At 41.9% G+C, this 23,202-nt stretch overlaps 1 protein-coding gene across 1 annotated transcript in view; it reads right to left on the bottom strand.

Annotated features, from left to right (window-relative positions):
• Positions 1-23,202, bottom strand: part of plcb1l (phospholipase C beta 1-like) — a 249,808-nt gene that overhangs the window by 41,396 nt on the left and 185,210 nt on the right. Inside the window, 5 exon segments of the mRNA XM_081378111.1 lie at positions 4,319-4,428; positions 4,553-4,657; positions 4,743-4,842; positions 4,908-5,072; positions 14,330-14,484. Of these exon segments, the coding sequence (XP_081234237.1) occupies positions 4,319-4,428; positions 4,553-4,657; positions 4,743-4,842; positions 4,908-5,072; positions 14,330-14,484 (635 nt within the window).

Here is a 23,202-nt window from a genome sequence, read left to right as displayed (position 1 = left end):
CACTCACTCACCGTCAGTTAAACGCACCTGAAGTCACTCACTCACCGTCAGTTAAACGCACCTGAAGTCACTCACTCACCGTCAGTTAAACGCACCTGAAGTCACTCACTGTCAGTTAAACGCACCTGAAGTCACTCACTCACCGTCAGTTAAACGCACCTGAAGTCACTCACCGTCAGTTAAACGCACCTGAAGTCACTCACTGCCAGATAAACGCACCTGAAGTCACTCACTGCCAGTTAAACGCACCTGAAGTCACTCACTGCCAGTTAAACGCACCTGAAGTCACTCACCGTCAGTTAAACGCACCTGAAGTCACTCACCGTCAGTTAAACGCACCTGAAGTCACTCACCGTCAGCTAAACGCACCTGAAGTCACTCACCGTCAGTTAAACGCACCTTAAGTCACTCACCGTCAGTTAAACGCACCTGAAGTCACTCACCGTCAGTTAAACGCACCTGAAGTCACTCACCGTCAGCTAAACGCACCTGAAGTCACTCACTGTCAGTTAAACGCACCTGAAGTCACTCACCGTCAGTTAAACGCACCTGAAGTCACTCACCGTCAGCTAAACGCACCTGAAGTCACTCACTGTCAGTTAAACGCACCTGTAGTCACTCACTGCCAGTTAAACGCACCTGTAGTCACTCACTGTCAGTTAAACGCACCAGTTAAACGCACCTGAAGTCACTCACCGTCAGTTAAACGCACCTGAAGTCACTCACCGTCAGTTAAACGCACCTGAAGTCACTTACCGTCAGTTAAACGCACCTGAAGTCACTCACCGTCAGCTAAACGCACCTGAAGTCACTCACCGTCAGTTAAACGCACCTGAAGTCACTCACTGCCAGTTAAACGCACCTGAAGTCACTCACTGTCAGTTAAACGCACCTGAAGTCACTCACCGTCAGCTAAACGCACCTGAAGTCACTCACCGTCATTTAAACGCAACAGTTAAACGCACCTGGGGCCCTATCTTGCACCCAGCGCAATTGACTTTGTACACCGACGCATGTATCATTCCTATTTTGCACCCGCGCAAAGCGCGCTTTTCCCTCCACAGAAGCACGTCGCCAAACTAGGGAATGAACTTGCGCTCCCTGGGCGGTTCAGCGCAAAAAAGGAGGCGTGTTCCAGCACAAACGTTCCTTCATGCTATTTTGCAGGTTTAGAAAACAATTGCGCAACTAACCAGGAAAAAATAGTTTAAAGTCAGTGGCGCGTTGCGCATGTTATTTATATGCTATTTTAAGGGCGCATGCTTGGCCATAATCAATGTAGCGTGTGCACAACGTGCATACACTCTGATTCTCTCATCTACACAGAAGCAGCAGTTTTCATTTTTGCAAATCATACATTATTATGATAGATAGATAGATAGACAATTTATTATAAAAGCATACATCTAGCTTACACATTTACCCAAATTATCATACACCTTTTTAACCGAAGTTAATTTGGGTGGGTTTCTCCATCCCCAACGTCCCTGACGAGAGCGTTGCTCTCCTCGGCTGTGAACCGCTCCTGGCGCGCGCCTGGCAAATCCGCCGTTACAATAGGAATCCGCTTTAGAAAAAGCGCGTCTGCTCTTAAAGGGAATGTGAGATGACGCTCTGATTGGTTTATTTCACGTTACGCCCAAACCACACCTATGAATAATGAAGCTACTTCAGACCAACCCTTTTTAGATTTGCGCCTGGCGCAAGAGTCATTTATCCCGCCGGGAAAATAGCAACAGCGCCAAGACCCGCCCACAAAGTTACTTGCGCTTTGCGCTTTGACACTTGCGTTTCAGATCGTTAAAATAGGGCCCCTGAAGTCACTCACTGCCAGTTAAACACACCTGAAGTCACTCACCATCAGCTAAACGCACCTGAAGTCACTCACTGTCAGTTAAACGCACCTGAAGTCACTCACCGTCAGTTAAACGCACCTGAAGTCACTCACCGTCAGTTAAACGCACCTGAAGTCACTCACCGTCAGTTAAACGCACCTGAAGTCACTCACTGTCAGTTAAACGCACCTGAAGTCACTCACCGTCAGTTAAACGCACCTGAAGTCACTCACCGTCAGTTAAACGCACCTGAAGTCACTCACTGCCAGTTAAACGCACCTGAAGTCACTCACTGCCAGATAAACGCACCTGAAGTCACTCACTGCCAGTTAAACGCACCTGAAGTCACTCACTGCCAGTTAAACGCACCTGAAGTCACTCACCGTCAGTTAAACGCACCTGAAGTCACTCACCGTCAGTTAAACACACCTGAAGTCACTCACCGTCAGTTAAATGCACCTGAAGTCACTGACTGTCAGTTAAACGCACCTGAAGTCACTCACTGCCAGATAAACGCACCTGAAGTCACTCACTGCCAGTCACTCACTGCCAGATAAACGCACCTGAAGTCACTCACTGCCAGTTAAACGCACCTGAAGTCACTCACTGCCAGTTAAACGCACCTGAAGTCACTCACCGTCAGTTAAACGCACCAGTTAAACGCACCTGAAGTCACTCACCGTCAGTTAAACGCACCTGAAGTCACTCACCGTCAGTTAAACGCACCTGAAGTCACTCACCGTCAGTTAAACACACCTGAAGTCACTCACCGTCAGTTAAATGCACCTGAAGTCACTCACTGTCAGTTAAACGCACCTGAAGTCACTCACTGCCAGTTAAACGCACCTGAAGTCACTCACTGCCAGTTAAACGCACCTGAAGTCACTCACCATCAGTTAAACGCACCTGAAGTCACTCACTGTCAGTTAAACGCACCTGAAGTCACTCACTGCCAGTTAAACGCACCTGAAGTCACTCACCGCCAGTTAAACGCACCTGAAGTCACTCACCGTCAGTTAAACGCACCTGAAGTCACTCACCATCAGTTAAACGCACCTGAAGTCACTCACTGTCAGTTAAACGCACCTGAAGTCACTCACCGCCAGTTAAACGCACCTGAAGTCACTCACCGCCAGTTAAACGCACCTGAAGTCACTCACCGTCAGTTAAACGCACCTGAAGTCACTCACCGTCAGTTAAACGCACCTGAAGTCACTCACCGTCAGTTAAACGCACCTGAAGTCACTCACCGTCAGTTAAACGCACCTGAAGTCACTCACCGTCAGTTAAACGCACCTGAAGTCACTCACCGTCAGTTAAACGCACCTGAAGTCACTCACCGTCAGTTAAACGCACCTGAAGTCACTCACTGTCAGTTAAACGCACCTGAAGTCACTCACTGTCAGTTAAACGCACCTGAAGTCACTCACCGTCAATTAAACGCACCTGAAGTCACTCACCGTCAGTTAAACGCACCTGAAGTCACTCACTGTCAGTTAAACGCACCTGAAGTCACTCACTGTCAGTTAAACGCACCTGAAGTCACTCACCGTCAGCTAAACGCACCTGAAGTCACTCACCGTCAGTTAAACGCACCTGAAGTCACTCACTGTCAGTTAAACGCACCTGAAGTCACTCACCGTCAGTTAAACGCACCTGAAGTCACTCACTGCCAGTTAAACGCACCTGAAGTCACTCACTGTCAGTTAAACGCACCTGAAGTCACTCACTCACCGTCAGTTAAACGCACCAGTTAAACGCACCTGAAGTCACTCACTGCCAGTTAAACGCACCTGAAGTCACTCACTGTCAGTTAAACGCACCTGAAGTCACTCACCGTCAGTTAAACGCACCTGAAGTCACTCACTGTCAGTTAAACGCACCTGAAGTCACTCACCGTCAGTTAAACGCACCTGAAGTCACTCACTGCCAGTTAAACGCACCTGAAGTCACTCACCGTCAGTTAAACGCACCTGAAGTCACTCACTGCCAGTTAAACGCACCTGAAGTCACTCACTGCCAGTTAAACGCACCTGAAGTCACTCACTGTCAGTTAAACGCACCTGAAGTCACTCACCGCCAGTTAAACGCACCTGAAGCCACTCACCGTCAGTTAAACGCACCTGAAGTCACTCACCGCCAGTTAAACGCACCTGAAGTCACTCACCGTCAGCTAAACGCACCTGAAGTCACTCACCGCCAGTTAAACGCACCTGAAGTCACTCACCGCCAGTTAAACGCACCTGAAGCCACTCACCGTCAGTTAAACGCACCTGAAGTCACTCACCGCCAGTTAAACGCACCTGAAGTCACTCACCGTCAGCTAAACGCACCTGAAGTCACTCACCGTCAGTTAAACACACCTGAAGTCACTCACCGCCAGTTAAACGCACATGAAGTCACTCACTGCCAGTTAAACGCACCTGAAGTCACTCACCGTCAGTTAAATGCACCTGAAGTTAAACGCACCTGAAGTCACTCACCTGCTCTCCGTCGGCCTGCTCCTCCTCCTGTGTCAGAGCCGCCAGCTGATTGGCTCTCTGCTCCATCAGACTGACATACAGGATGGGATTGGACAGAGCCTCGATCACATCTGACACCACAAACACAGTCAGGACACAAACTCTGAACTCTTTCAGAAGAACTCATGAGCAGATATGAGTCTTAACGTACAAAAATGAAATGCTACAAACAACTTGTTTATTTGGCTCTTGTACCTGCAAAGGTGTCTGGGACGTAATCCTTGACCTCAGTGTAGACGAACACAGACGACAGCGTCAGCGCTTGGTTCTTCTCGTTCCTCAGACTGATGTAATGATATCCTGCAGCAGAGAGATGCGCTCTTTACCCATCAGCCACTGCACCGCAATGCCGGTTCACAATGAGAGAAATGAAACAGATACTTGCCAGGTCGGATGGCACACACTGGGATGATGCGATGGCCGATACATCTCCCGTTGTCTTCGTACACGGCTATTCTCAGTGAGGCGAGTGTGGGAAGAACCACCTGAAACAAACAGCTCATCAAAATCAGACTGTTTGATTGATGATTTAGTGTTTGTTCACACATACTCTTTTGAAGACCATCGGCTCTTCATCCCACACTGGATTGACGGCATTGCTTTGGGACGTCTTGGTCTTGAACGCTTTCCGTTTGGTGTCCACCGGCAGGCCATACATTTCCACCTCCACGTAAACACCGACTTTCTTATCAGACAGGAACTGAGCGGAGATGATCTGTTCAAGACACAGGAATCTCATCAACACTGTGAGGAAGATCCCAGACGTTCACTCTGATGGATTCGGCAGAAAATCATGATGCACTGAAATGAACATTGTGCAAACGTGAAACGAGTCTTCCGTTTCAGCCAGTGTTCTACAGTCATACTGTATATGCAGAGATTACAGCAAATGCCCTGTATTGGTCTGATCTTTCAATAACAGAGACTCGGACAAGTTTTAAAAACATTTGTCAAGTACACTGACTACTGCATAGAAAAAAATACAGGTAACTAAAAACACTGTTATTAAAGTTACCAGGAGTACCTCCTAGTGCAAGCTTAAAGACACAAGATTCTAGTTATCCTAGTTAATATCATATTCTTATTGATGTTCAATACTCCTACAGTTCAGATTAATGAACTTAAGATGTAGCTATGGCGTGGGTTTTAGAGAGTTTTTTATGAGGTGGTGTGGCACCCTATGAAGAGATTAGAATCAAGCAAAGGACTGAACCTTGGATGACAGATAGGTGATTAAGGAACGTAATGATTGTTTTAAGGTATTTAAAAGGGATAGAAATTATTATAATTCTGAGCAATTTAAATCTAAAAGAAATGAGGTAAGAGATTAGATAAAAGAAGCTAAGGAAACTTTTTTAAGGACAAGGTGAACTGAAGCAGGACATTCAAAAATGATGGAGAGTTTTGAATGATTTAGGGTATAGGAGAAAGACCGAGGTCAAAGGCTCTAGAATTGGCCTCAATGTAGATGGAAGCAAGTGCTGGAAAAGATTATGTAGGATCAGGTTGAAGATTATATCTCTAATTTTAATATATTGTATGAGTTTCAATAAGGTTTTAGGAGGATGCACTCTACAGAGACAAAGATATTATTTTTAATATATCATATAAGAAAATAAATGGATAAAGACAAGTTAAGCGGGATGATGTTGCTGGATTTGCAAACGGCATTCGATACAATTGATCACAGACTAAAAGGAAAAGCAATGGGATTTAGTGATAAGGCCTGTGAATGGATCGTCTTACCTTGTAAACAAGTGTCAAACAGCGGATTTAAATGGGGTGTATGTTTTCTGATTGTTTGCCCATTTCAGGCAGAGTTCTGCAGGGGAGTGTTTTAGGCCCATTATTTTTTCAGCTCTAATGAACTTTTTTTATATGCAGATGATGCAGCAATAATTGTTTCACATATAGGAAAGAAATGTTGAAACTGAGTTAAGTAGAGAGACTGAAAGGGTCTTCAAATGGTTTATTAATAATAAGCTTTCTTTACACTTGGGAAAAACTGAATCTATATTATTTGGTTGCTGCTAAAAAAAAAAAAAAAAAAGCTCCAGATTAGAGGTGAAGGTTGAAGATGTAATCGTTACATCTTAACTGTGATGCAGGGTTATATTGAAAGCACATTCACAGTTGCTTCTAAAGGATGAAAATTTTAGAGAACTTGGTTTTTAAAAAGTTGAAAAAAGAGAAATTTTTCTTAAATTGGTGTTGCCATTTAAAATAATAAAGAAAAGAGTTCCAAGGTACCTGACAGACTATTATGTTCTTGTGAAAGATGTGCATGGTCTTTCCACAAGGGGGAGCAGCACTGATATTTATCTTTGTAGATATAAGAGTTTAATCAGGATGGATTCCTTTCTATATACTAGTGCTATAGCCTGGGATTATTTGCCTTCTTGTATAAAGCAGATCAAAGTTGAAAGAGTTTTTAGAAAGGAAATTAAAAATGGCTTTTATATCATTCATTTAAAAGGTGATGTATTATGAGATGTTGAACTTGATCGTGATTTCTCTCCATTTATGATCTGTTCTTTTATTTTGTAAACAGAGGAACACAATGGAAATAAGCCTTTGGATGTTTGTATATATTATTCTCAACAGTTTTGAAATTTTGTATGATCAATTCCTTGTACAGTTTTTTTAAAAATCTTGTCTAATGAACCAATTAGACAGACCCCCTAAGCAAACAGATTTTTATGAGCTCTTTGAAATGGTTTGTTGTAAGAGTAGCGTATGTATGGAGAACGAATGTATTATTATGGGTGATTTTAACACAAATGTACTACAGCCTCGTAGTGGTAGCTTGAAAGAATATCTTTTAGAGCAGTCATTAACCTGTAAATCTATTGCTGACAAAATATTATTCAAGTGTGCCGGTAAATTGAAATTCCTGTATCGCACGACAGGGCATCTAGAGTTTTTTATCAAGAAATTATTGGTTGTATCACTGATTCAATGTCATTTCAATCATGCATGATCTGCTTGGTACTGAGGATTATCAGCTAAACTTAAAAATAGACTGCAAGTGATGCAAAATAATGTTATCCCCTACCTGTTAAATGCACCCCCAGCAAGCAATTTTGTGTTTAAAAGACGTCTAATAGCTGTCCAAACACAGCCCTGACGTCTAGGCTAAAACAAGGCAAAATCTGGGCTGTCAGTGAAAATTTAATAGACGTCTAAACCATAGCTAAAGAATAGACTCATAGAACATGTCAAAGAAATGAAGCCAAACACCTTGTAATCACTGTTGACTTTGCTTACTTAAATGATGGAATATCATACATCTCGCAAGTTTTTTGCTAAAAACTATATGTAACCAAATTCAAGGTTATTTTGGCTAGAAGTTTGTTACTCATAGCCGGACTATATCGGGTCTATAGTTAACCTAGACGGAGAAATGATGGCTGTTGCTTGCTTGGTCACATACTAATATCCAAATTAATACATTTGGAGCAATTAACTTCTCCCATGTGTTTAGGGTAAGATTAGGGTTTCTTTATCTACATGATGCTTAATACTGAGGAGTCAAAAACAAACCATATCTGTAAGTTTAAAAGGCCAACGGAATATCAGATCTCAATCTTTTGTTCATTACCTCTCTCTGATTGGCACAAGAGTAAAATTGTGGTGCACAGACACATTGGTGTGACCGTCTTATGGATGTATATTCAAATATCTCAAAACAGTAAAATAACCTTTCAAATGAAATGTTCATTTCCAGATTTGTGCTGCGAACCAGAGGGAAACTTCCATTTTCTCTAGCGATGACCTAAAACCCACTGGGCCAAAAACTGCAACTGATTAAACCTCGCCATTACATCGTGTAAACATGTAAACGTTCAATCCTCAATCGCGCCTTATAATTCAGCCTCAATTATCACCCCGCAAGAACAATTACAGTGCTTTACAACTATAGAACAAAAAGAGTTAAATAAACTTTTTACTTCATCTAAAACAACAACATGTTTACTAGATCCTATACCAACTAAACTATTGAAAGAAGTGTTACCTGTAGTGGAAGAGCCTCTCCTCAATATTATTAACTCGTCTTTATCTTTAGGTTATGTTCCAAAAACATTTAAACTGGCAGTTATAAAACCTCTCATTAAGAAACCACAATTAGATCCGAATAATCTAGTAAATTATAGACCCATTTCAAATCTACCTTTTATGTCTAAAATACTAGAAAAAGTTGTGTCCGCTCAACTGGGCTCTTTCTTACAAGAAAATGACGTCTTTGAAAAGTTTCAGTCTGGGTTCAGGCCGCATCATAGCACTGAAACTGCGCTCGTTAAAATCACAAATGATTTACTTTTAGCTTCTGACCAAGGCTGTATCTCAATATTAGTTTTACTTGATCTTAGTGCTGCGTTCGATACTATAGATCATACAATACTCTTAGATCGATTACAAAATTATACTGGTGTTCAAGGACAAGCATTAAGCTGGTTTAGATCGTATTTATCTGACCGCTACCATTTTGTTTATTTAAATGGAGAAAAATCTATCATAACTCCAGTAAACTATGGAGTGCCGCAGGGATCTGTGTTAGGCCCTCTATTATTCTCAATATATATGCTGCCACTTGGAAATATTATAAGGAAACATGGAATTAGTTTCCATTGTTATGCTGATGACACTCAAATCTATATTTCATCACGGCCGGATGAAAACGCTAAATTATCCAAATTGACAGAGTGTGTTAAAGATATAAAAGATTGGATGACGCGTAATTTTCTTTTATTAAATCCAGACAAGACAGAGGTACTACTTATCGGTTCAAAAAACCACCCACAAAACCTCTCACAATACAACTTTAACATAGTAGGATGTCCTGTTACTTCATCGTCTACAGTAAAAGACCTGGGTGTTATATTAGACTGCAACCTGTCTTTTGAAAATCATATTTCATATGTAACAAGAACAGCCTTTTTCCACCTTAGAAACATTGCTAAGCTACGTAATATGCTATCTGTTTCTGATGCAGAAAAGTTAGTTCATGCATTCATGACTTCGAGACTAGATTACTGTAATGCGTTATTAGCCGGTTGTCCTGCATCCTCAATAAACAAGCTACAGTTAGTCCAAAATGCCGCCTCTAGAGTTCTAACTAGATCAAGAAAATATGATCATATAACACCGATTTTATCATCACTACATTGGTTACCTATAAAGTCCCGTATTAATTACAAGGTATTGCTACTGACTTATAAAGCCCTAAACGGCTTAGCTCCAGTCTATTTAACGGATCTTCTATCGCCCTATAATCCATTGCGCTCTTTAAGGTCACTAAATTCGAGGCTTTTGGTCATACCTAGGATATCCAGATCCACCAAAGGAGGGAGAGCATTTTCAAATTTAGCACCAAAACTCTGGAATAGTCTTCCGGATACTGTTCGTTGCTCAGACTCGCTCTCCCAGTTTAAAACTAGATTAAAGACGCATCTCTTCAGCCAGGCATTCATATAATACTTTTAATCTTACAGTTAAATCCGACCTCTAGCATATAAACGCCAGAGGAGAACTGGCCCCCGACTGAGCCCGGGTTCTCCCAAGGTTTTTTTTTCTCCATTAGGTCACCTGATGGAGTTTTTCGGTTCCTTGCCACTGTTGCCTTTGGCTTGCTCAGTTGGGGATATTTAATTTAATTAATCAATCAACGATACTATTGATCAGCATTACCAAACGTAGACGTTCCACTAGAAACAAACATTGATGTATTGTTCTAATTTATTGCTGTGAAGCTGCTTTGATACAGCCTGTGTTGTGAAAAGCGCTATATAAATAAACTTGACTTGACTTGACATCGTGATCCATGTTTCATACCCATAACGCAAGTTGTCTCCTGTTTGAATGGCGGCACGTATTGTTACATCCCTAGTTGGACACTGAAGACTGCTCGTGGATTGATTGCTCCAGTCTGCCTCACTGTCCTGCTGCCGTGTGGTTTGCGTCTGTAAGCTCCGTATAGCTTTCCATTTTGAATCTCTATTTCCTATCATTCCTTGTTGTTTATATCGCTAAATATTTTGTACTCATAAACTAGATATCGGATATTATCTAATTTTGTCTGTCACATTGATCTGACTTTGCTAGCTTTAATCTAAATCACTATTGCTCACAAAACGCACTAGCCTTCCGCTAGCCTGTTAATCGGCCATCCGTGTTTGCAGTCTTTTTTTCTCGCGCGCACTCACGCCTTTTCAAGTCCATCAAACAACTGTTGTGAGTAGGATCAGTCAAAAAACACGGTGAGTAATGTCTTCTCCTGTTATTGTCACTTGCACTTTGTGTCACATGTATAGCATAGCCTTCTCTGTCAGCACAGGATTTACATGTGATAAATGCAGGGAGACAGTCAGGCTGACGGAGAAGATTTCAGAACAAGAGACACGCATCCAAACTTTAATCGAGGATAGTGAGATACTGCTTTAGATACTGCTTTGGATGCGACTAGCTTCGGGAACTCTGTACATTGTTGGGTTCTGTCTGTAGAGCCAGTGCAGCAGGACGGACAACTGGGTAAATTCTCTAAGATTATTATTCATGTTGGCACTAATGATGTTCGTCTCCGCCAGTCGGAGATCACCAAAATTAATATTAAAGAGGTGTGTGAACTCGCAAGTACGATGTCAGGCACTGTAATTTGCTCTGGCCCCCTTCCTGTTCGCAGGAGTGATGAGATCAATGGCTGGCTGTCTAAGTGGTGTCCGCAAAATAATATAAAATTCATAGACAATTGGAAAAGTTTTTGGGGCAAACCTGACCTGTTGAAAAGAGATGGTATTCATCTTTCCTGGGATGGTGCAGCTCTTCTCTCTAGTAATATGGCACATAGTCTTAGAGCTCAAACATGACAATCTGGGGCTCAGGTCAGGAAGCAGACAGACTGGCTAAACCGACCGTCTGCTAGCGGCCTCACGTCACCAAGGTCAGATAAATCCCATCACATAGAGACTCTTTCACCTAGATATCATCCTATAGAGACTGTGTCTGTTCCCCGATCTAGGAAATACAAAAAACTCCCAAATCCATTTAAGGGCAATAATTTAATTGATGTTCAACAAATAAAAAACAAATATAATGTAGATGAACAAATGATAAAGCTTGGGGTGCTGAATATTCGATCCCTTACTTCAAAAGCACTTATTGTTAATGAAATGATTACAGACCATAACCTGGATGTGCTGTGTTTGACAGAAACTTGGGTAAAACCAGACAATTATATTACTTTAAATGAGTCCACCCCACAAGATTACTGCTATAAACATGTAGGATTATCCTTGAACAGTCCATTTCATATTAACCCAACACCACATTCCACAGTTCGGAACGATTCCCCAGTGAATCATTAGTAAGTCATAAAACACAGTCATGGTGCCGAGATGGCTAAAGGAGATGTCACCCCCCTTCCCCTTGTTGTGCGTGTCTAATCTCAAACCAGCGATGCCAGGACAGCAGGAAAAGATTCCTTTGTTCCCCAAACTTACGACCAAATGGCCAAGAAACCCTGTGGTGACCCCAATGCATAAATCCACAGCCTTATCAGGAAACGAAGGATGCTTAAGCATTCTTATGGCCCAGAATCACCACAAACCCTAAACCAGGGGACACCTCCTTCCTGCAGTTGTAAATTCCAGAGACTTTTGTCTCCAAAACCAATAGACTGAAATTAACCCACTTGTGGTTTAATACAAACAACGGTCTCAAAATTGCTTCCAATAAGCTGAATTGATCACCAGTATTTACCTCACATATATCTTAAGTATCACGTATATTTTATGTAACCTGTGGAGTTCTTTCTGTGTGTTTAACTTTCATTACAGCCTATTTGTAAGGTTTTCTACCTCAGTTATAGGAACTAATCACCAGAAGTTGCCTCATACATATGTATTCTCTGTATTATGTATCCTGTATATTACTGAAGTTAATTTTGTGTGTTAAACACTTATCACAGCGAAATCCTTATTTATTTCCACCTCAACTATGGGAAGTATATGTATTTTGGTACCTACTGGATGGGTAAATGATTTCTAGAATTTTGATATAAAGTAGATGTGTGTAGGATGCACGAGATTTACAAACACGAGGCTTGTTTAAAAGGAAAAGGGGGAGGTGTTGCTGCAAATCATACTTATATGACCATTATCAGTTTGTAGCAGTAAATGAAGAGATGTCTCATCGATCACAAGTTCAGTATGGTGTGCCACAAGGCTCAGTACTAGGACCGCTGCTGTTCACTCTGTACATGCTACCCTTAGGAGATATCATTAGGAAACATGGAATTAGTTTTCACTGTTATGCTGATAATACTCAGCTCTATATTTCTTCGGGCCCGAACGAAACGCACCAATTCACAAAATTAAGGGAATGCATAGCTGATATGAAAATTTGGATGACTAGTAATTTCCTACTACTTAATTCTGAAAAAACAGAGTTTCTAAGTATTGGGCAAAAAACCTCTGCACGTATTAACCCAGAATACTGTGTAACACTCGATGGCTGCTCTGTCAAGTCTTCATCGTCGGTTAGGAACCTGGGTGTGTGTGTGTGTGTGTGTGTGTGCGTGCTCTTTGATACCAATCTTTCATTTGAAAGTCACGTGTCTAGTATCTGTAAAAACGCATTCTTCCATCTTAAAAATATATCTAAATTACGGCATATGCTCTCATTGACAAATGCGGAACAGTTAGTTCATGCGTTCATGACCTCAAGGCTAGATTATTGTAATGTTATTATGGGTGGTTGCCCTGCACGCTTAATAAACAAACTACAGCTGGTCCGAAACGCAGCAGCTCGAGTTCTTACCAGAACCAGGAAGTATGACCATATTAGCCCGGTTCTGTCAACACTGCACTGGCTCCCTATTAAACATCGTATACATTTTAATATATTGCTAACTACTTACAAAGCACTAAATGGTTTAGCTCCGCAGTGCTTGAGCGAGCTCTTAACGCATTATAGTCCTTCACGTCTATTGCGATCTCAAAACTCCGGCCAGTTGATAATACCTAGAATATCTAAATCGACTGCTGGCGGCAGATCCTTCTCCTATTTAGCACCGAAACTCTGGAACAGCCTTCCTAACATTGTCCGGGAAGCAGACACACTCTGTCAGTTCAAAGCTAGACTAAAAACGCATCTCTTTGACCTGGCATTCATATTGAACATTATACATTTCTATTATTCAATCAGTTAAATGATTATTAGGCTGCATAGATTAGGTCAGCCGGAACTGGGAACACATCCTATAACACCTGATGTACATGTACATCATAAGAAGAATGGCATCTACGTTAATGTTAGTCTTTCTGTTTATTCCGAGGTTTGCAGGTTTATTTTCGAAGTCAGCCGTATCCGGGCCGTATCCAGATCAGATGGAGGACCCGTGCCTGGACACGTCCACGATGCATCCCTGCAGTGCCAGCCTCATCAGCGCTGTGAAGGCCTCATCGACACGACAGCCATCGGCACTGATCCTCAACAAACTCGTCTCCATACCAGCGAGATGACTCCGACCTCCAACCAGAGGGAACTGGATAATATTCTGAATGCTCTGATCCAATCTGACCTCTGACCTGTGATGCTGCCTGGATCATAATCATACACTGTTCGCTCGTTGGCCAGAAGAGAACTGAGCGACTGAGTCTGGGTTCTGCCAGGTTTATTCCTCCATTCTGTCCCTGATGGAGTTTTGGTTCCTTGCCACTGTTGCCTTGGCTTTTGGCTCGCTTATTTGGGGACACTTAATATTCAACAATATTATTGATCTGCCTTACTTAAGATGGACGATGATGCAATTTTCTTCTAGAAACAAACTTTGTTGTATTATTTTCATGTTATCACTGTGAAGCTGCTTTGATACAATCTGTATTGTAAAAAAGCAATACAGACTTGACTAGTTAGACATTAGAGCCAGACGTCACTCACTCACTCACTCACACACTCACACACTCACACACTCACCTTCACAGACAGTGTGTGTGCTACGATCCCGTCGACTGTACTCTGTGTGAACGGGTCAAACTGCTTATCCGTCCGTCTCATGAACTCCGGCTTCAGTCTGTAGCCACATTTCCCATTGTACTCAAATATTCCCAGATTCAGCTGCATGGGAAGATCTGACGAATACACACACAGTGAGTGAGTGAGTGAGTATGAGTGAGTGAGTGAGTGAGTGAGTGTGAGTGAGTGAGTGAGTGAGTGAGCTGCACCACCTACAACATCCGAGCCGTAAGAAAGCTTTATATTACGCAATCATACACACTCAGATCACTGTTGGTTTGCCCTGCAGGAGCAGTGTTGGGGGAAACACATTAAAAGTAACTTGAGTTACATAATAAGATTACTTTTTCAAGTAACTAGTAAAGTAACACATTACTTTTTCAATTTACAACAAAATATCTAAGTTACTTTTTCAAATAAGTAACGCTAGTAAATTTTTCACATTCATTGTCTGACAGCTCTCCTTTCCCCATGTTGAGAGAAATAAAGTGAGTGTGTGTGTGTGTGCGTATGGAATGATTTTCCGGACTTTTTTCAAAAGGAATTGCAAATTGTATTTGCAATTGCGTTTTCAAATTGTGGATGCATAAAATGTGACATAATCCAAACGCAAATGCAAATCGCGCATTACCGTTTGCATTTTCGTTTAAGCGAACACACAGTGACTGCCAAATTTAAAATGGAAATGCAAAGTCCGTTTGCAACTTTGTTTCCCATATCTAACGAGTCTTGACCCTGTCATATTTAAATAGCAATTTCAATTACCACGTCTGCTTTTTCACTTTCTCAGCGTCGCGTATGTAGCCAGCCAAAACTCAAATGAAATCGCAATTCCCTTAGTATTTCCATTTCCAATGCCTTACACGGGAACCTGTCAATCAGCGTCAAGGGTGGGATTATGCTGTGGGGCGTGTTCGTGTTGGGACGTGACGTCACTCACAGTCGACGGTCAAGAGGTGATTCCCTGAACAGACAGACGCCGATTTATTTTAAACAATGGAGGTAGTTGGTGAAATTGTGGAGGACCTTATGATGCTCGCGCAGCAAGTTGATGACAGTACATCCTCTACAGATGTCCTCTTACTCAGAAGCCATTTCATTTTGGATAAGTTAAATGTTTTCGTAGCCTTGACCAACAGCAACATCATAATGTTGTCTTCGCCAACCTCAGTGAAGTAGCTAATAGGCTTTTTGTGAAGGACAGGACAACTAAAGAACCTGGACGTCCTTTACTGGACATACCACAAGAGATGAGTGTCGGTGCTAGGTCTCACCCCTTCAAATAAGTGTTCTCAATTTGCGAAATTCAATAAAAAAAGCTGTCTGTTGCAGTTAAACCTGTGTGTGTGTGTCACTAGCGGCGCAGGATTTTGATTGTAGGTGGGCCTCCAGAAAACTGGATGGGCCAGTTAAAATAAGCCAAAAAAAACAAAAAAAAAAACGGGTTCCCCTTCATCTCCGTTTCAGTGCTTTTCTGCGGCACCGAGGACAGCGACTAACTAGCCTACCTGAATTTAATGCGTAGTTAGCATATGTTTAAAAAACAAATCGGATTTTTTTTGCTGCTTTTTTAATACAATTACAACTTAATTTAATTTATTGTTTAATAAAATTAAATTACAGGCCTATTATTTTTTTAGTTTATTAACAGCAACAACAGCTGTAAAGATGAAGTTGACGATCGTCATCTCCGTATAGTGAACGCGCCTATAGAGAGAAATGCACATCATGGATTACATAATCAGAGAGTAGCCTTTTTCTTTTCGTTTTAAATTGTTAAAAAGACATTTTGGGCTTTCTTAATATATATTTCATGTCTGTGAGGCATAGGCTACGTTGAGTTTCGTTAAGTTAGGATGAGATGCGCTCCTGTTCACGAGCAATGCAATGACCGCGCGGGCGCCTCCATGATTTTATTGTCTGCTATATTTCCTTATTAAATTCAGGCAATAAAAAAATTATTGGTTGATAAAAAAATGATTAAAATTAAGATACAATTTATACAAAACGAAATTCACTTAAAAAGGCTTTCTACAAAACAAAAAGTGGTCAAAATCATGTCTGACCTACATCTCTCGATTTATTGCGCATCCTATCTTACTCGTGCGGTTCACTTTTCATAATCAACATAGATGAAAAAATAACATTATAATATTTTAACAAATATGAAACTAAATGAGCTTATTAAATGGCTACAACACGTATAGTATACAGACTCTCTTTTTGTGAGAGAGAGAGAGAGAATGTTTGTTCCACTTTACATTTATGGTGTAGTCAATTTGTTTAGATTTATGTGGGATTTAATCATTTTAAATTAATCTCAACTGTGAAATGGACAAAAACAAAATTATACATAGGCTACTTTCAGACCAATTAAATCAAACCCAGGTTTTTTTGTGTGTTTAGACAAATAATGTAACAAAAGTCACAACATTCCATGACACTGAGATAAGGGAGATATGTTTTTTTGAATGGGGGGAAAATATCAAATGAGATCCAAACAGAACCCAAAGACAACATGAGGGTTTAAGAAATATTCATTTTAAACTAAACCAAAACCAAATCTTTATTTCAGTGTCATGGAATTTGAGAGGGGGTAAAATCTCTGCGTGGCAGGGGGAGCTGCCACTAGACCTGTCACTCAACCCGTCACCGCTAGGGGCAGCTGCCACTCGACCCGTCACCATTAAATGCGCCTGCCACACGACCCGTCACGGATATTATGCGCCTGCCACTGCGTTATATGCGCCGGCCACTCGACCAGTCACGGATATTATGCGCCTGCCACTGCGTTATATGCGCCTGCCACACGACCCGTCACGGATATTATGCGCCTGCCACTGCGTTATATGCGCCGGCCACTCGACCAGTCATGGATATATGCGCCGGCCACTCGACCAGTCACGAATATATGCGCCTGCCTCTGCGTTATATGCGCCGGCCACTCGACCAGTCACGGATATATGAGCCGGCCACTCGAACTTACACAATATGTAAGGTTTAAAATCGCTCGTGGCTCTATTAGCATCGCGCCGGCCATACCAGCCACACGATCTCTCACTGTTTACGGCCACTACCAGCCACACGATCTCTCACTGTTTACATCTTTCAGACACTCCTAATCATACACGAGAGGACACAGACAGTGCAATACAGATCTTATTTACCTATTTCTCAACTTAATCTTATTTTTTATTCACTCTTTTTACCCGTATATGGGAGCGCGCGCTCGTGGCTCTATATCGCGCCGGCCATACCAGCCACACAATCTCTCACTGTTTACATCTATCAGACACTCCTAATGATACACAAAAGCACGCATACAGTGCAATACATATCTTATTTACCCATTTCTCATCTTATCTTGTTTTTTTATTTGCTCTTTATACCTGTATATGGGAGTGTGCGCTCGTGGCTCTATAACATCGCGCCGGCCACTACCAGCCACACGATCTCTCACTGTTTACGGCCACTACCAGCCACGATCTCTCACTGTTTACATCTTTCAGACACTCCTAATCATACACGAGAGCACACAGACAGTGCAATACAGATACCTATTTCTCAACTTAATCTAATTTTTTATTCGCTCTTTTTACCCGTATATGGAGCGCGCGCTCGTGGCTCTATTAGCATCGCGCCGGCCATACCAGCCACACAATCTCTCAATGTTTACATCTATCAGACACTCCCAATGATACACAAAAGCACACATACAGTGCAATACATATCTTATTTACCCATTTCTCATCTTATCTTGTTTATTATTTGCTCTTTATACCTGTATATGGGAGTGTGCGCTCGTGGCTCTATAACATCGCGCCGGCCACTACCAGCCACACGATCTCTCACTGTTTACGGCCACTACCAGCCACACGATCTCTCACTGTTTACATCTTTCAGACACTCCTAATCATACACGAGAGCACACAGACAGTGCAATACATATCTTATTTACCCATTTCTCATCTTATCATGTTTTTTATTTGCTCTTTATACCTGTATATGGGAGTGCGCACTCGTGGCTCTATAACATCGCGCCGGCCATACCAGCCACACGATCTCTCACTGTTTACGGCCACTACCAGCCACACGATCTCTCACTGTTTACATCTTTCAGACACTCCTAATCATACACGAGAGCACACAGACAGTGCAATACAGATCTTATTTACCTATTTCTCAACTTAATCTTATTTTTTATTCACTCTTTTTACCCGTATATGGGAGCGCGCGCTCGTGGCTCTATATCGCGCCGGCCATACCAGCCACACAATCTCTCACTGTTTACATCTATCAGATACTCCTAATGATACAAAAAAGCACGCATACAGTGCAATACATATCTTATTTACCCATTTCTCATCTTATCTTGTTTTTTTATTTGCTCTTTATAACTGTATATGGGAGTGCGCGCTCGTGGCTCTCGCGCCGGCCACCAGCCACACGATCTCTCACTGTTTACGGCCACTACCAGCCACGATCTCTCACTGTTTACATCTTTCAGACACTCCTAATCATACACGAGAGCACAGACAGTGCAATACAGATCTTATTTACCTATTTCTCAACTTAATCTGTTTTTTTTATTCGCTCTTTTTACCCGTATATGGGAGCGCGCGCTCGTGGCTCTATTAGCGTTATCGCGCCGGCCATACCAGCCACACAATCTCTCACTGTTTACATCTATCAGACACTCCCAATGATACACAAAAGCACACATACAGTGCAATACATATCTTATTTACCCATTTCTCATCTTATCTTGTTTATTATTTGCTCTTTATACCTGTATATGGGAGTGTGCGCTCGTGGCTCTATAACATCGCGCCGGCCACTACCAGCCACACGATCTCTCACTGTTTACGGCCACTACCAGCCACACGATCTCTCACTGTTTACATCTTTCAGACACTCCTAATCATACACGAGAGCACAGACAGTGCAATACAGATCTTATTTACCTATTTCTCAACTTAATCTGATTTTTTATTCGCTCTTTTTACCCGTATATGGGAGCGCGCGCTCGTGGCTCTATTAGCATCGCGCCGGCCATACCAGCCACACAATCTCTCACTGTTTACATCTATGAGACACTCCTAATGATACACAAAAGCACGCATACAGTGCAATACATATCTTATTTACCTATTTCTCATCTTATCTTGTTTTTTATTTGCTCTTTATACTTGTATGAGTGCGCGCTCGTTAGCGTTATCGCGCCGGCCACTACCAGCCACACGATCTCTCACTGTTTACATCTTTCAGACACTCCTAATCATACACAAAAGCACACATACAGTGCAATACATATCTTATTTACCCATTTCTCATCTTATCATGTTTTTTTTATTTGCTCTTTACCTGTATATGGGAGTATGCGCTCGTGGCTCTATCGCGCCGGCCACTACCAGCCACACGATCTCTCACTGTTTACATCTTTCAGACACTCCTAATCATACACGAGAGCACACAGACAGTGCAATACAGATCTTATTTACCTATTACTCACCTTATCTTGTTTTTATTCGCTCTTTTGACCTGTGCCGCGCCAGCCACACGATCTCTGACTGTTGCTGCCTGATACTCAGATAGACATTCTGAAGAATGATTTTGACCACTACATTAAGTTTTTTATAGTCTTTTTTTAAAGTCTGATTAATTTTGTTTAATTGTATATTCATTTTAATCAATGTTTGACCAAACAATTCCCTTGATTTAATAAATAAGAACCATATAGAAGACATATAGCCTATAGCAATAACATCGTGGCATGGTTGACAGCAACAAACGATGACAATGCATTTCAAGGCTCACGGTGATTTTCTATCCACTGTTTTTGCGTAAGTACACCTGTTTTTGATACAGCTACATGTTTTGCATGCAAATTCGTTATTTACACATTTTATAGACGCCATATATTTAAACTTGTCACTGATTATCGTATATGCCACGATGTTATTGCTATAGGCTATATGCCTTCTATATGGTTCTTATTTATTAAATCAAGGGAAATGTTTGGTCAAACATTGATTAAAATGAATATACAATTACACAAAATTAATCAGACTTTAAAAAAAGACTTTATAAAAAACGTAATGTAGTGGTCAAAATCATTCTTCAAAATGTCTATCTGAGTATCAGGCAGCAACAGTCAGAGATCATGTGGCTGGCGCGGCACAGGTCAAAAGAGCGAATAAAAACAAGATAAGGTGAGAAATAGGTAAATAAGATCTGTATTGCACTGTCGGTGTGCTCTCGTGTATGATTAGGAGTGTCTGAAACTTGAAAGATGTAAACAGATCGTGTGGCTGGTAGTGGCCGGCGCGATGCTATAGAGCCACGAGTGCGCACTCCCATATAGGCTACAGGTAAAAAAGAGCGAATAAAAATCAGATTTAGATGAGAAATAGGTAAATAAGATCTGTATTGCACTGTCTGCGCGCTCTCGTGTATCATTAGGAGTGTCTGAAAGATGTAAACAGTGAGAGATCGTGTGGCTGGTAGTGGCTGGTAGTGGCCGCGGCGCGTTTCTAATAGAGCCACGAGCGCGCACTCCCATACGTGCAAAAAGAGCAAATAATAAAAAAGTTAAGATGAGAAATAGGTAAATAATATCTGTATTGCACTGTCTGTGTGCTCTCGTGTATCATTAGGAGTGTCTGGAAGATGTAAACAGTGAGAGATTGTGTGGCCGGTAGTGGCCGGAGCGATGCTAAGAGAGCCACGAGCGCGCGCTCCCACATACGGGTAAAAAGAGCGAATGAAAATAAGATTTAGATGAGGAATAGGTAAATAATATCTGTATTGCTGTCTGTGTGCTCTCGTGTAACATTACGAGTGTCTGAAAGATATAAACAGTGAGAGATCGTGTGGCCGGTAGTGGCCGTAAACAGTGAGAGATCGTGTGGCTGGTAGTGGCCGGCGCGATGCTATAGAGCCACGAGCGCGCACTCCCATATACAGGTATAAAGAGCAAATAAAAAACATGATAAGATGAGAAATGGGTAAATAAGATATGTATTGCACTGTATGTGTGCTTTTGTGTATAATTAGGAGTGTCTGATAGATGTAAACAGTGAGAGATCGTGTGGCTGGTATGGCCAGCGCGATGCTAATAGAGCCACGAGCGATTTTAAACCTTACATATTGTGTAAATTCGAGTGGCCGGCTTATATATCCGTGACTGGTCGAGTGGCCGGCGCATATAACGCAGTGGCAGGCGCATTTATCCGTGACTGGTCGAGTGGCCGGCGCATATAACGCAGAGGCAGGCGCATTTATCCGTGACTGGTCGAGTGGCCGGCGCATATATCCGTGACTGGTCGAGTGGCCGGCGCATATAACGCAGTGGCAGGCGCATAATATCCGTGACGGGTCCTGTGGCAGGCGCATATAACGCAGTGGCAGGCGCATAATATCCGTGACTGGTCGAGTGGCCGGCGCATATAACGCAGTGGCAGGCGCATAATATCCGTGACGGGTCGTGTGGCAGGCGCATTTAATGGTGACGGGTCGAGTGGCAGCTGCCCCTAGCGGTGACGGGTTGAGTGACAGGTCTAGTGGCAGCTCCCCCTGCCACGCAGAGATTTTACCCCTACAGTGGAATTTTGTGACTTTTGTTACATTACCTACATCTGTAGAGGATGTACTGTCATCAACTTGCTGCGCGAGCATAAGGTCCTCCACAATTTCACCAACTACCTCCATTGTTTAAAATAAATCGGCGTCTGTCTGTTCAGGGAATCACCTCTTAACCGTCGACTGTGAGTGACGTCACGTCCCAACACGAACACGCCCCATAGCATAATCCCACCCTTGACGCTGATTGACAGGTTCCCGTGTAAGGCATTGGAAATGGAAATACTAAGGGAATTGCGATTTCATTTGAGTTTTGGCTGGCTACATACGCGACGCTGAGAAAGTGAAAAAGCAGACGTGGTAATTGAAATTGCTATTTAAATATGACAGGGTCAAGACTCGTTAGATATGGGAAACACAGTTGCAAACAGACTTTGCATTTCCATTTTAAATTTGGCAGTCACTGTGCGTTCGCTTAAACGAAAATGCAAACGGTAATGCGCGATTTGCATTTGCGTTTGGATTATGTCACATTTTATGCGTCCACAATTTGAAAACGCAATTGCAAATACAATTTGCAATTCCTTTTGAATAATGTCCGGAATATCATTCCATATGTGCGTGTGTGTGTGTGTGTGTGTGTGTGTGTGTGTGTGTGTGTGTGTGTGTGTGTGTAAACATGATGGTTATTTTAGTTCTAGACTAAATGTGAGCATGCATTTACTCGTCTCACTTGCACGAAAACATTCAGTATTCCTCAACATGTATAAAAACAGTAAAATGCCGTCTCAGAATTTTATGCAAAACTTTTATAATTAACTATATTAAATTACACAAATATACTTTATGTATTTAATCTGACTTTACTGACCAATGTCTTTGCTGCTGCCTTTTAATTATCTAATTCAACCATACTAATAAGCAAAAATGACTTTAGATAAGATTTAGAAATAAGAGTGTTGAACTTCCTTCTCCTGTCTCCTATTGTTCTTTGATCCAGAATAACAGCAGCTGAAAGGTTTGTTTGAGCGGCACCCTCTACTGTACTGTACTCTACTGTACTCTACAGTACTCTACCTCTACTGTACTCTGCCTCTACTGTACTCTGCCGTACTCTGCTGTACTCTACTGTACTCTACCTCTAGTGTACTCAACTGTACACTACTGTACTCTACTGTACTCTACCTCTACTGTACACTACTGTACTCTACATCTACTGTGCTCTACCTCTACTGTACTCTACCTCTACTGTG

This window comes from Scardinius erythrophthalmus (assembly GCF_964197995.2).
Source record: "Scardinius erythrophthalmus genome assembly, chromosome: 11".
NCBI lineage: Eukaryota > Metazoa > Chordata > Actinopteri > Cypriniformes > Leuciscidae > Scardinius > Scardinius erythrophthalmus.
Note: the sequence above shows the minus strand (reverse complement) of the source record. Positions and strands in the feature narration are given on the sequence as shown.